Source organism: Bos mutus, chromosome 24 (assembly GCF_027580195.1).
Source record: "Bos mutus isolate GX-2022 chromosome 24, NWIPB_WYAK_1.1, whole genome shotgun sequence".
Lineage (NCBI taxonomy): Eukaryota > Metazoa > Chordata > Mammalia > Artiodactyla > Bovidae > Bos > Bos mutus.
Genome location: NC_091640.1, coordinates 42,372,298 through 42,387,803, shown reverse-complemented (window position 1 = coordinate 42,387,803; position 15,506 = coordinate 42,372,298). Strand labels below are relative to the sequence as shown.

The following is a 15,506-nucleotide window of genomic DNA, read 5'->3' as shown; positions in this document are numbered from 1 at the left end:
ATCATATAAAGGGGTCAATGAGATTCAAACGCTACAGGCCAGGAATCCTAAAGTGAGGAGTGAGCCCCTTCCACGTGTTCACTAATATGAATTGTTAGGTTCTTAAAAAGTCAGAAAGTTGGTTAGAGTGGCTTCCTTGTCTTGTACAGATGAAGGGATAAAGAAGATGTGGTATATTTATACAACGTAATATTACTTAACCATAAAAAGAATGAAATAGTGCCATTTGCAGCAACATGGATGGACCTAGAGATTATCATACAAGTGAAGTAAATCAGACAGAGAAAGACACATACAATAGGATATCACTTACAGGTGGAATCTAAAATACAGCACAATTTCACGTATTTCCAAAACAGAAACAGACCTACAGACATAGAGAACAGACTTATAGTTAACCTAAAGGGAAAGTGGGAGTAGGGATAAAATTGGAATTTGAGATGAACATATACATACTACTGTCTATGAAAGAGATAAACAGAGACCTACAGAATAACATAGGGAACTGTACCCAGATTTTGTAATAACCTATAAAAGAAAAGAATCTACATATATATTATATATATAATACCTATAGCTGAATCACTTTGCTATACATCTGAAACTAACACAACGTGCGTGAGTGCCAAGTTGCTTCGGTTGTGTCTGACTGTGACCCTAATGACTGTAGCCGCCATGCTCTTCTGTCCGTGGGATTCTCCAGGCAAGAATACTGGAGTGGGTTGCCATTTCCTCCTCCAGGGGATCTTCCTGATCCAGGGATCAAATCCACATCTCCTGTATTGGCAGACGGGTTCTTTACCATCTGAGCCACAAGGGAAGCCCTCAGATTCCAATCTACGTTGTCCCAACTCTATGAGCAGCACAGCCTCAAAAACTGAAAATGAACTTGACTTTGCTTTCAGACATGTGTGAATGGAATCACCTGTTTTTGTTGAATGGAGCAGGTATTTTTGTGCGTTTTCCGCTAACATGCTTCTTCCTGGTTTGCTGTTCACCTTCTGACTCACAGGTGCACTATGAATGGTGGAGGCGGATCCTGAAGTACTTCTGGATGTCAGTGGTTATCTACACGATGCTGGTGCTCATCTTTATATACACATATCAGTTTGAAAACTTCCCAGGCTTGTGGCAAAACATGACCGGACTGAAAAAAGAAAAGTAAGTAACTGTGCTGGAGAGCAGGGTGGAAAGTGACCCGCCGGGTGAAGTCGCGAGGGTGTGTTGTTCCAAACACCTTGCCAGGAAGGAGGTTTTAGTAAAACCTGACGTCATCACTGGCTGTAAGTTCCTCCAGAACAGAACTCATTGATCTTGGTTTTTTGGGCTTCTCATGACCTAGGCATGAGCTTTTGACACATAATAGGTACTCAGTACTCAGTGGAGAAGGCAATGGCACCCCACTCCAGCACTCTTGCCTGGAAAATCCCATGGACGGAGGAGCCTGGTAGGCTGCAGTCCATGGGGTCGCTAGGAGTCGGACACGACTGAGCGACTTCACTTTCACTTTTCACTCTTATGCATTGGAGAAGGAAATGGCAACCCACTCCAGTGTTCTTGCCTGGAGAATCCCAGGGACAGGGGAGCCTGGTGGGCTGCTGTCTATGGGGTCGCACAGAGTTGGACACGACTGAAGCGACTCAGCAGCAGCAGCAGCAGCAGCAGCAGGTACTCAGTAAGAATTGACTGGAAAGTAAATTCTCAGCCCCTTATTAATGAAATGGCTTTTTCTAGTGTTTCATGTGAAGCTCCCCTGCCTGGCTCCTTACAGTCATGTGGTCTCTCTTCCTAACCAAAGGCTTGTAACACAGAGCATCGCCTCCCTCCCTCATGGAGCCGGTGCTGAGATTCTAAGGAGTTGTTGTTCAGTTGCTCAGTTGTGTCTGACTCTTTGCAACCCCCCTGGACTGCAGCACACCAGGCTTCCCTGTCCTTCACCATCTCCCGGAGTTTGCTCAAACTCATGCCCATTGAATCGGTGATGCCATCCAACCATCTCATCCTCTCTCATCCCCTTCTCCTCCTGCCCTCAATCTTGCCCAGCCTCAAGGTCTTTTTCATTGAGTTGGGGCTTCCCATCAGGTGGCCAAAGACTTGAAGCTTCAGCTTCAGCATCAGTCCTTTCCATGGATATTCAGGGATGATTTCCTTTAGGATTGACTGGTTTATCCCCTTGCTGTTCAAGGGACTCTCAAGGAGTGGTTGGCCATGGAAACTAGCAGTTTCCATGGTCTCTTTCTCATGCATGAAATAGACAGGACTCTAGCCTTTTCTACTCTGCTCCTCTAAACTTCTTAAATTCCTTTGGAAATCAAACCAGGACTGGGCATAGAGCTAAGTGTCCAAAGGAGGAGGCATAGAGCCAAGTGTCCAGAGGAGGAAGCATAGAGCTGAGCACCTTGCCTGAGCCAGACACTCTTGTGCACCTGAATATCAACTGGAAGCCAGAGGGAGTCTGAGTCCAGTGGAGTTTACACTCTAGGACAGGAGACAAACCAAAAAACCTACTTTATGTGAAATAAATTACAAACTGACACATCTGTGAAGAAAATGAAAACAAGCCGAGGTAGTGAACAATGGGGACACAATAGCTAGAGATGGAGTGGTTCAGGCAGGCTTCCCTGAGGAGGTGTCATTAATTTTTTGGCTGCACCATCTGGCATGTGGAATCTTAGTTCCCTGACCGGCACGGATTTCCCATGCCCTCAGCAGTAAAAGTGCCGAGTCTTAACCACTGGACCACCAGGGAAGTCCCGGAAGATGTCATTTAAACTCTTGAAGAATAAGAAGGAGCTTGTCTTTAGAAAACTGGGTTGGGAGCTGAGAGCTGGAAGAACATTCCAGGAAGAGAGAACAGCAAATGCAAGGGCCTGTGGCGGGAAAGGGTTTGGTGAGTGTGCTGAACAGCAGGAAGGCTCCCCTGCAGGGAGGGTGGAGGGATCCTAGGTGATGATGGTTTGCGTCTCATTCTCAGTGAAATGTCAAGTCTTTAAAGCACCCTTGACTGGCAGAGAAGGCAGTGATGTGTGGGGGCAGGAATAGACACAGCCAGGTGGCCAGCCAGCAGTGGTGGCAGGGGAGGTCCTGTGATCGAGGATGGCCAGAGAGGAATAGGAGGCACCAGAGAATAGGAGGCACCAGAGAGGAAACAAGAGCACAGATTCAGGAGATGAGGGTGAAGGGATGTGGATGGTGGAGACAGGAAAGTGTGTTGGGGAAGGGGATGTCCTGACTTGGGCGTTTTGCACAAGGTGGACGGTTGTGCCGGGGAAGACCGGGGTGGGAAGTGGGCGAGAACAGCTTAGCTGCTTCAGGAATATGGGGAAATGGAGACTTCTGTCTTAAAAATGTTCAGTATGAAATCACGGAGAAATAGCTGAATTCCGGTGGACATTTGGGTGCGAGAGCCCACCGGGGAAACCCGCCCTGTTCCACAGGCTGGAGGACCTTGGCCTGAAGCAGTTCACGGTGGCCGAGCTGTTCACGCGCATCTTCATCCCTACCTCCTTCCTCCTGGTCTGCATCCTGCACCTGCACTACTTCCACGACCGGTTCCTGGAGCTCACCGACCTGAAGTCCATCCCCAGCAAGGAGGACAGCGCCGTCTATAGGTGAGCGCACGCAAGCTCAGCCAGACCCTCCCGTCCTCTCACTGAGAATCTCACCTATACTTGCCATGACAGTCAGCCTCTGAGTGGGAAAAAATGAGAAAAAATGTGGAGTATTTGATTGCACTTTACGAAACAGTAGGTAGTGCTTTGGGTTTCCTAGGTGGTGCTTGTGGTAAAGCCTGCCAGTGCAGGAGACATAAGAGACAAAAGTTCAATCCCTGGGTCAGGAAGATTCCCTGGAGTAGGAAATGGGAACCCACTCCAGTATCCTTGCCTGGAGAATCCCATGGACAGAGGAGCCTGGTGGGCTACAGTCCATGGGGTCACAAAGAGTTGGACATGACTGATCAACTTAGCATGCATGCAGGTAGTGATTTGTGACATTTCATGGGTGATCTTAACAGGCGTGTGAGTTGGTCCAGAGGAGCTGTGCAGACTGAGGTTCCTTTGCAGTGGCAATGTGTCTTTCATATCTGGGGTGGTGGGGTGTTTTTAGAACGTTTACAGAATCTGGCTAAATTCAGAGGGTGAGTTTTCTGTTGCACTGACAGGTAGTAAGGAAGTCTCTATGAGTAAAAGCGGAGTACAGAATTCTCCCTTCCGTTTCAGGAAGGAAGGACCTCAGCTGAAAGGTTCTGCCATCTGCGAGTAACCAGAGTAACATTTAAGGAAAGAGCGAAGGCAGTGTTTTCTGCCACCAGTTCACTGTTGCTGTCTTCCATCAATAAATACGAATACAAAGTGTTTCCAAGTAGCTGATGGGATCTGTCTCGCCCTGGCCATGTGTGTGGAGCCACAGTCGGTCAGCACACATCCATAGGCCTGCTCCATCTCGGGAACATTACAGGCATTTGTCTAATGAGCCCTGATACAGATTTTCCTCTCTGCTTCACATAATAGCCTGTGATTCAGCTTCTGGAAAACCCTTGTTGCGTAGATGAGGGAGCAAAGTGCTGCCTTCAGAGGAACACAGACACCACAGGTGAAAATGCCCGAGCCCCTTCTCAAGGGAAACAGTGGGTCCACGGAAAGAAGATGAAGCAGTAATTCATTAGGCACAGTTCATGAAATGTCAGACTGTGAACATTCTGCTGTGCTGGGGTGGTTGTTCTTCAGTTGCCCAGTCATGTCCGACTCTTTGTGACCCCATGGACTGCAGCACGCCAGGCTTCCTTCCTTCATTTTCTCCCAGAGTTTGCTCAACTCGTGTCCATTGAGTCGGTGATGCCATCCAATCATCTCATCCTCTGTCACCCGCTTCTCCTCCTACCCTCAATCTTTCCCAGCATCAGGGTCTTTTCCAATGAGTCAGCTCTTCACATCAGGTGGCCAAAGTCTTGGAGCTTCAGCAGTCCTTCCAATGAATATTCAAGGTTGATTTCCCTTAAGATTGACTGGTGGAATTATGGAAAACTGAATGTGTTGAACAGGGTTTCCTTAAATACGTAAAAGTGATTTAATTATGTGGCTTCTGAAAAAGGATAGCAGGATGTGTCCTCCTGTTTTCCTCTACTGTCCAGCCAGCCCATAACCCCCTCACCTGGCTGGACAGGATGGAGGCCCTGTGATCTGGTCAGTCTGAGGCCATGGCTGGCCCTCCTCTGGCCAATGCTCAGCCCCTAGCACCCCCTGAACTGTTACTTTTCCAAGAGAACGTAAAGGGTGAGGCAAGAATGAGTAATGTCAGCAGTATGCATGGTTTCGGGTCATGGGATTTTATTTTTGGTTCTGTGAAAAGAGGAGTTCAAAGGACTCATCCGAGTTTGGTATTTAGGGATTTCATGCAGGAGTTTCATATTAAAGGCCCCAAATTTCTACCTGGAGCATGGGGCATGTATCCCATCTTTTTCACAACTCTTTTCCATTGTAGTGTTTTCCTTACTCGTGATTTTTAGTCCCTAGGACCCTAGTAAGTCAAAATGATGAAGAAAGAGGTCTTTTCAGAATTGGATTGACTGTCATGCTTTGCCTTCTCTGTTCCTTCCCCCTTAGTAAATGCTACACCAAAAAAAAAAAAAAATCCCAAATTGGGAATGATCAGTGCATTTTATCCCTTATATTGATTCTGGTCCTGTTGTTTCTATGAACAGCCAGCTATCTTTTGCTGTTCTGTTGTTTGTGTGGATTGTGTCTGCCCTGTAGGCAAGTGTCATTTGTGTCTAAAGCAGAATTCATCATGTTGAGCCTTCTAGAATTTATAGTTAGCATTATGAAAAATTTTATGACAAATCTTATGAGTAATTATTATTATTTCTAGGTAGACATTGTCAGGAATGTCATTTCCCTTATATATTGATAAAATAGACACTATAACATAATTACAACATAATTATTATGTAATAAACACTTAATAGTAAGATACTGAATGTCCATTCCTTATTTAAATATCTGTGACTGCCACATGTCAATGATTTGTTTTATTTTATTTTTTATATAAATTTATTTATTTTAATTGGAGGCTAATTACTTTACAATATTGTATTGGTTTTGCCATACATCAACGTGAATCTGCCACGTGTGTACACGTGTTCCCCATCCTGAACCCCCCTCCCACCTCCCTCCCTGTACCATCCCTCTGGGTCATCCAAGTGCACCAGCCCCGAGCATCCTGTATCATGCATTGAACCTGGACTGGCGATCCGTTTTACATATGATATTATACATGTTTCAATGCCATTCTCCCAAATCATCCCACCCTTGCCCTCTCCCACAGAGTCCAAAAGATTGTTCTATACATCTGTGTCTCTTTTGCTGTCTCTCATACAGGGTTATTGTTACCATCTTTCTAAATTCCATATATATGCGTTAGTATACTGTATTGGTGTTTTTCTTTCTGGCTTACTTCACTCTGTATAACAGGCTTCAGTTTCATCCACCTCATTAGAACTGATTCAAATGTATTCTTTTTAATGGCTGAGTAATACTCCATTGTGTATATGTACCACAGCTTTCTTCATTCGTCTGCTGATGGACATCTAGGTTGCTTCCATGTCCTGGCTATTATAAACAGTGCTGCGATGAACATTGGGGTACACGTGTCTCTTTCCCTTCTGGTTTCCTCGGTGTGTATGCCCAGCAGTGGGATTGCTGGGTCGTAATAATTTGTTTTAGAAGGTACTGTGACGCGTACAGAAATAGAATGACTTTTTTAAACTTTAACTTGAGAAAAACCTCAGAAAACAGTATCTTGAATACGGATACTCAAAGGATTTTATTTTTTTAATTCTGGAGAAGGACCAAGAATTAATGTTTTACGTGGTATTTTATTTGATAAGTGCACTCTGGACATTTAAACCTTACAGGTATCTGACCAGATGTGTGATTCTTTGGGGGAGGGAGGGAGGAAGAGGCTGTCACTGTCAAGTGTTTCAAACCTCACTCTGTCTGACTTCACGGTGCTGCCGATCCTCACTGTCTGGACACTTTGCGGTGCATGAAGGGTGTTGCTGACACACCTGGTGGTGCAGAGCCCACAGGACACCGTCAGCTCCTTCCCTCTGGCTAACACTCTCCTCTCTCTCTCTCTGACTGTCTCCCCGCTGCCGCCTTGTGCTTCCTGCGTAGCCATGCCAAGGTCAATGGGCGTGTGTATCTGATAATAAATAGGTGGGTACTTCAACGTTTTCTCTCTTGGCTCCTTTTTCAAATGGTCTCTGGGGGTGTTAAGCACTTTATTAGCTTGTAAATGAAACTGACATCATCAGACAGTGGACATGGCCTCCAGGTATGCTATGGATGTCTTTTGCAAACCCAGCCATTCGGTGTGTTTGGACTGAATGGTGCTGCTGAGTGGACTGAGAGGTGGCCGAGGGTCTTCAGCTGGCACTCGGCATTGGTCACCCTTTGGTAGAATTAGTCCTGGGCTTGCCTGTGAGCCCACGTCCCTCCTGAACATGTAATCAAGAGCTCAGCTCAAGAACCAGCTGCTCCACAAACCACCCATCTCTGCCGAGTCCCTGCTGAGTGTACCGGCCCTTCCTCTGAGTTCCCGGAGCACTTTCTCTTTGCTGCCGCCTCCCAACATTGGCCTTCAGCCCCATCTGCCTGCCTGTCTTATCTTCTCCCCTGCCCGCCACCTCCGGCCCTCAGGCCCTGGGTCCCTTGTACAATCCACCGCAGGGCCAACATCTCACCTACCGTGGGGGTTTAACTGCTAGTGGATATGCCTGAATGAAGTGATAATAGGCACAACAATCTATGGTTAAGAGAAAATTAAAACACCAATTTCTTCAAGTATACATCTACTTAAAAGAGCATCATATAGAAGGATGGTATTTTACATGACAGATTTCACAATGTATTTGCCTTCTGCAAAAAAAAAAAAAAAAAAGCCAAGTTGGGCAGCGTGCTTAGATGCGCATCATCCAGGCGGGGAGATAACACCTACTCATAACCACAGGTAACAAAGGGTGAGCTCTGACACCTGCTGTGTGTGGAGTTATCCTCAAGTGCCCAAAAGAGAAGAGTGTTCAGGTCTAATTCACCAAAGCTCTTCTTACTTTATTGAGAGAATTAAACTATCCACTCCCATAACTTCACGTCTTAAGTAATCAAGTCAGTAATTTAGGTAGTAGAAGCATGTATTTTGCAGTAAATCCACTTAACAAAATAACTCTTGGAAAGATTTGTAGGTTTTCTACTCCACTGTCTTTCCTCTTAAGAGGAATGCTGAGGCTGACAACCAAGTAGCAGACCCGAGGAGGCAGCCCGTCTAGAAAGAGGAGTAAAAACTTAGTGCATCTCTGTGGAGATCTCTATGGAAGAGGAACGAGGCCGGGTGGGCTCCCTTTGGGGCTGGTTTTGGGGGCAACCTGAGAGAGAAATGTCAACCTCAAGTTTTTAGCTGCCAGCTAGAGAAGTAAGCTACAGACTTGAAGCATAAATCTTGAGCAGCCATATCAGTCTTATCCCTCTTAACATAAAGAACCACACTATATCTGTCTCTCTCCCTCTGTGTTTCTGATAAAGTCTTGATCATGTGCTTTAAGAGGAGGTGGCTGGGGCGCCCAAGAGGCAGGAGTGGTTTGATGGGCTCTGACAACTGATACACTCAGCCCTCCATATCCGTGGTTTCTGCATCCATGGATTCAACCAAAAGCATTTTTTAAAAAAAATCCAGAAAGTTCCCCAAAGCAAACTTGAATTTGCTGTGTGCAAGTTACTATTTCCATGGCATTCAAATAGTATTAGGTATTACAAGCCATCTTGAGATCATTTAAAATGTACAGGAGGATGTGCGTAGGTTACAAGCAAATACTATAGCATTTTATACAAGGGACTTGAGCACCCATAGGTATTGGTGTCCGTAGGGGTCCTAGAACCAATGTGCCAAGGATGCTGATGGTACAGAGTTGGCTCCCTGCATTCCTCTTGAGGAGAAACATATGCCCATCAACCCTGAACTGACTCAGGAGTTCTCAGACCTAGATGCAGTCATCTAAAATAATTAAAAACTTGAAGCATTCCACCATTAGCTCAGTCTTCTTTCCAGTGAACTCTCACTTTTGTCTGAATGCCCACATTTTAAGAAAAGTCAGAGCTGTGCCCTAGGGAGCACTCGACCTAACAAACCCTCTCTCCCTACACAGTATGTGCTTCTAAAAGGCTGCACATGAAGTATGTCCAGTTTTGAAGGGACTTCTCTTGATTAGAATGATAGGGTGAACCTTTTATTGAGTAAATAAGCTTTCTTTATCCCCAAATTTATTTTTGTATGCTCAGTGCTGTTTAATAAGGAGAATACTGTGTTTCTAGATGGGAGTTCCAATGAAAGAGGGGACATACCTATATCCAACTTCTGGGTCAGTCACAATTTAGACTTGACCTTATAAGATGTGAGGTAGGGCTGTGTTAAGGACAGTGGCTGACTGATAAAATTCTGATGGTGTGAAAAATACAGGAAGTTCCAACTGAATTTGTAAACAGACTGATTTAGAATATTTTAACAGGAGCAATGGTTAGTTCTCCTACATATACACAAACCAGGGCCATTACACCTGTTCCTGTGTACATGTGTAACTGAATCACATTGTTATAATTAACACATAGTCGATCAACTATACTTCAATAAAATTTTTTAAAAATAAAAGACAGAGTAAGGAGCTTTGCCACTTCCCCTTGTTAGCAAGATGTCTAGTTTAGGCTTAAATCTAAATCTTTTTGATTCCAAAGAGCACGCTTTTAACATTGTTCTGGATTGTCTCAGAAAAATGCTATGAGAAAAACGAAAGCACAATGAAAGGATTCATACAGTGTCTTTTAAAGTAGACACTCTAACCGTTCATTGAGAATACTTTCATCCAGAGGCATTTTATAATCACAGATTTTCTCAGGTGAATTATCTAGCTTAAGAAAATAAGCAAGTACATACAAGTAGAAAATAATGTTGTGGAAATCTGGCTATAATGTGGATTATCAAAGCCAAACTGAAAGGTGATTTTTGGGGGATCATACGATTTAATTAATTAATTTATATTTTGAAGTATAGTTGTGTTACAATGTTGTGTTACTTTCTGCTGTGCAACAATGTGAGTCAGCTGTATGTATGCATATATCCAATAAGAGAAGAAAAGAAAAAGAAAATAAGCAAGTACATGTCAGCACACTTTCTTCCACCGACCTCAGAACATTCTTTGTTCACTAAATTTTCTAACATTCTGTGATCTACCTGCTTGAGATCGCTAAAAGGAATTGCTTTTGAAGGATAACCTCTCTGAAAGTCCAAGGGCAATGCAGAATCTTGACCACAGTTCTCCAATATCACAGGCGTTTAAATGCAAAACCAACAAGTTGCATGTGAGCTTAGATTTTTGTCTAGCCGGACTTCTTCATTTTGTTTAAAAAAAAGTAAAATTCCAGAGACATAAAATTGTCTCAGACTCAATTACAGATATTACAGATAAAACTCAGAGTATTACAGATACGATAACATTATCAAGTGTCTGTCCTGTGACAGTCAGGCTGAAATGAATAAATTTTTGCAAATGAGAAGGACTACCTGCATGATCTGTAATAGGCCTTTTCCTAATGTCTACTTTATTGCCCACAAACGTTCCTTCAAACATTCATTTGAATATGAATAAAAAGATATACTCTTAAAAAACTGAGGAGCAAGATCATACTCATTACTATTCGCCGTGAACTAAGCTGGACCCCCAAGAGTTGCTGAGCTCCCTAAGGCTGCAGCCCCTTCAGCCAGGCTCCCGCACTCTTCTCAAGAGATCTGGTCCCGCAGCTCACCTGGTGCCCGAGGATGGGGTGTGATACAGGCTTCTTACCCCCAGAAGCATTTGCATCCACTGCATACGCTTCAGATGGCCACAGGATGAGACTGGTCCATGCAAAAGTTGACCGACATTACACCTTATTTAAGAATTAAAAAAAAAAATCCCTCCTTAAACTGTGAATGACTTGATTCCTAGGGGATGGTTTGCTGTGTTTCTAAGAAAGCATGACCTGACTTGCCTCAGCAGTCTCTGTGTCCTGCCCTTCACCACTGCAGCACCGTCCATTCTCAGATCAGCTGCCCGGCTCAGGGTTCCCAGTCAAAACACGCTGTGGCCGCCATCCTGGAATGCACATGGCGTTAGGGCCCTGCACCCGGCATACAGGAATGCAATAGTAGATGACTGTAGCATGATGTGTGATCTCTGAGTCTCCTTATAACTCTTCTGTTCTCATCTCCTTTTTTTTCCTTTCTATTTCCATTACTTTGAGCAGCATCAAGAAAAAATTACCAATCCACCACAATGAGTAAGTCCCCCTGTGAAGCCATGAAATGCTTGCTCTACATGATGCCATTTCATGCTTCTCCATCCTAAACTCTGACCATTTTCTCCTGCGGGAAAAAATGTCAAGTTTAGGTGTTGATAGCTCTCATGACTGACTCATCACTAGAACCTGAATTGGAAGAGCTCACCAAACCTGAATCTACAGTTCATTTTTAGAAAGAGCTTTAAAAAATAAAAAGCAACCGGATGCTAACAAGCCCACATGCCAGGCTGTGTAGTGACTTCCATTTTGTTCATCTTCCTCCACGTGCCCCTCACTCTCAGCTCCCAGTGCCCTTCCCTCCCTGACTTGTCTGCTGTCTGCCGACAGGCTGGCCCACCCCGAGGGAAGCCTTCCGGACCTTGCCATGATGAAGCTGACCGCCAGCCTGGAGGTGGCGGAGGTCAAGCAGCTGGCTGGGCCTGGGGAGGAGATGCCGGGGGGATGCCCTGCAAAAGCCAAGAAGGGCGAGCCTGGCAGGGACAGTGAGGATGAGGATGAGGATGAGGACGAAGAGGAGGAGGAGACGTCAGGTAAGCCGCCCGCCCAGGAGCCGCTCGGATGCTGGCTCACAGGTGGAGGAAACCAACCACTGACTTGCTCCAAGTGAATCAAATATATACTCATTATATAAGTATATAATAAAATATATACTCTATATGCTCCAGTATATACTTGACCCTGGCAGTGAGCTAGAAACAGGGGGAACGAGCCGTACACACCAGGCTTCCACTCATAGTTGCACACACGCCCTGCCTTGCAGATCAGAGGGACAAGGGACCCATCAGTACAGGCCAGGTCTCCACTCACAGCTGTGCACACACCCTGCCTTGCAGATCAGAGGGACAAGGGACCCATCAATACAGGCCAGACCTCCACTCACAGTTGCACTCCCTGCCTTGCAGATCTGAGGAACAAGTGGCACTTGGTGATCGACCGCCTCACCGTGCTGCTCCTGCGGTTCCTGGAGGGCTTCCACCAGCTGCAGACGTTCCTGTGGTGGATCCTGGAGCTGCACATCGTCAAGATCGTGTCCTCCTACATCATCTGGGTGTCCGTGAAGGAGGCAAGTGATGCCATTCCGTCTTTAGGCCAGACCCATCCAGACGTCTGCTCCAGCTGGAGCCTTGGGCCGCTTGGACTTAAAGTCCCCACGCTGAGCACGGGTAGGGCAGAGACGGACACTGACTCATGGATGTGGCTGTGCGCCACATGCCCACCCAGTGTGGGTATGTCTGAACTCCACACAGCTTGAGGGCACCACTCAGGCGTGTTCTCTCCCAGGAGAGGTTCCTGAAGCTCCACGTTGGGCCGAGGACCCCCTGGGTGTTCTCCCAGAAGCCTGTTCACCTCAGTAGTTTCCCACTGTGATATACTTAACATCACCTGGTTGTACACCTGTCTGCGTACTAGCTATATATCTTAACACCCACAGCCATTTCTTGTACATATGAGGATCCCAGCCCGCCTTTGCTTAGCTCAGAGGAACTGAATCAGTCAAGTTGCCTAAAAACATCTAGGTTTTTAGATGTTGTGCCATGTGACATATTTTTGTCTCCAATTCCAATTTTGTGTTCTCAGGTGTCTCTGTTCAACTACGTGTTTCTTATTTCCTGGGCTTTTGCTCTGCCGTACGCCAGGCTCCGCCGTCTGGCCTCCAGTGTCTGCACCGTCTGGACATGTGTGATCATCGTCTGTAAGATGCTGTACCAGCTGCAGACCATCAAGCCTGAGAACTTCTCTGTGAACTGTTCGTTGGTGAGCCTCGGAGACGGAGGGTCCCCTTGCCTGGCCTTCAGGGAAGGGAGGCACACCTCAGGGGACCCACGTCCCCCAGCCCTCGCCGACAGGCCTTCGCTGGCTCAGTGAGTCGGAGGTGTCCTGGCCCCGTCTCTCCTGATGCTGATTCCCCCTGAAGTGGGTCCTCCCCCCATCCCTGTGTCCCTTTGCTCAAACCCGAGGGAGACTAGTCTGAACTCTCCTGACTGCGGGGCCATCTCTTACTCCTTTCTCTTTTCTTTTCAGCCAAATGAAAACCAGACGAACATCCCCCTGCACCAGCTGAACAAGTCTCTGCTCTACAGCGCACCCATTGACCCCACAGAATGGGTGGGCCTCAGGAAGTCATCTCCTCTACTTGTCTACCTGAGGGTAAGGCTTCCTCATCCTTAGTGTAGCCTCTGCTGAGTTCATGTCTGCAGCCCTTTCCCTGGAGACCGCTCACCTCACCTTGGAGAGCAGCCTCGTCCTCTTACATGGGGTTTGCAGTCACCTCCAAAACACATGACTGAGTATTAAAATCAGTATTGAATTGTGCTGAAAAGAAATCAGCTGAGTAATTTGAGATTCGTTGAATAGAGTATGACAAATATATTCACTGGAATGTTACGAAACTGCTCAAAGGCAGATTTATAATATTATCAGACACTGAAAGATATCCAAAATATATTGTAATGTTGAAAAAAAAAACAAACTTCAAAACAGGATACATAGAATGATATCTTGTAGGCAACAAAGAAAAAATATTGAGTAAATTACACCAAATGGTCAGAGTAATTATTTCTGAGAAGTAAGTATAGCATGACAAGAAATGTTTGCTGTCTAAATTCTACAGATTTTAATCAGTGGCATCTATTATGCTTAGAAGTAGCCACATACAAAGGGCGTGTCTTTGAAAAATGAATTCTGATTGCAAATAGTTGTAACAAACATAAGGAAAGCAATATAGTTCAGATTATTCACATGTTACTGTGATGGATAGTTTGAACATTTTATTTTGATGGATTATGCTGATGATGTAATTAAAGCCTTTGTACTCAACTGGAATTTGAAAGTGTACTAAGCATCTCCTCTTACTTGGTGTAGCTTCCTGATGTTTTCTCATATGACCAATATTATTTGTAACATACAAATTATGTCTACCATTAAGAGCTGTTACAAGATAAAACCAACTCATATTTGAAAGGGGTGATTAGAATAGTGTCTGGCACATAAATGTTACCTATTTTTTATTATTATTTTGTAGTATGATTAGTATATTTTTTACTCTACTGCTCTCTCTAGCCAGCTTTCAAAGATATTGTGTTCAAAAACTTGCTAAGTTGAGCCCCAGTCTGCAGCTCAGTCTGTTTCCTGGGGTCCCTGCAGGATGGTGTATAAGGGTTTCTCACATTTAGTTGCAAAGAAGGCTGGACAACCCTTCCGAGTAACTGGACCCAGCTGTCTGGTTCGGTGGTACTTTTTCTGGATCTGGTGTAACCATCGCCAGTCATTGGTATAGAGGTTCTAAATCCTGTTATCATGAAAATTAGCCTGATTTTCAAACTGGAGATGACTCCACCCTTGTTACCACAAAACAGGGAAAATGAGCATTAAAGTCAAGACTGTTTCCTGGTTGTGGGATCTGATCACACACTGTCCCTTTAGATACCCACAGTGAAGTGAGATAGCTTTTTAAGGAGACTGTAAATGACCACATGGCATCATGTGTATTTTCCTTGTTTTCTAGAACAACCTGCTGATGCTGGCCATCCTGGCCTTCGAGGTCACGGTCTACCGCCATCAGGAGTACTACCGAGGTCGGAACAACCTCTCAACCCCTGTGTCTAAAACCATCTTCCACAACATCACAAGACTCCAGCTGGATGATGGACTTGTTAACTGTGCCAAGTATTTCATCAATTACTTCTTCTACAAGTTTGGTCTGGAGGTGAGTTTCCTTGCTGACCTGTTCTCTTTTCTCTGAAAATTCCAGCAGCTGCTTTCAGCCAGGTGGCCACTAGGGCTTTGTGGCACGTGTCCATGCCCTGATTTCCATCTCCTTGGGATCCGAGGGGGTGTGGGGGAGCTTCCATGGCAGGGTTCCCTGGCCTGGTGGAGAGTTTCCAGGACTCGGTACCTGTCCCCTGCTCTGCAGCCGTGGACATGGCTTCTCAGGACGCCCAGTCTTACAGATGCCTGCATGTCTGTTTAGTGCCTTCTGAATGTATGACCTCAGCCAGAGCACACTGTTTTGACCTGAATAGTGTGGGAGGCCTGCCCTCAGTACTTGGAACAGTGATTCTTATTGACGGCCACCTGGTCAGTCTTCTGTCTTCATGATGAAAACACACTGCAGAGGCAGAG

At 45.5% G+C, this 15,506-nt stretch overlaps 1 protein-coding gene across 1 annotated transcript in view; it reads left to right on the top strand.

Moving 5' to 3' along the window:
- The window catches only part of PIEZO2 (piezo type mechanosensitive ion channel component 2), a 255,891-nt gene that overhangs the window by 183,266 nt on the left and 57,119 nt on the right, over nucleotides 1-15,506 (top strand). The window contains 7 exon segments of the mRNA XM_070361473.1: nucleotides 1,013-1,161; nucleotides 3,438-3,611; nucleotides 11,712-11,914; nucleotides 12,287-12,447; nucleotides 12,963-13,139; nucleotides 13,407-13,532; nucleotides 14,890-15,090. Coding sequence (XP_070217574.1) covers nucleotides 1,013-1,161; nucleotides 3,438-3,611; nucleotides 11,712-11,914; nucleotides 12,287-12,447; nucleotides 12,963-13,139; nucleotides 13,407-13,532; nucleotides 14,890-15,090 — 1,191 coding nt within the window.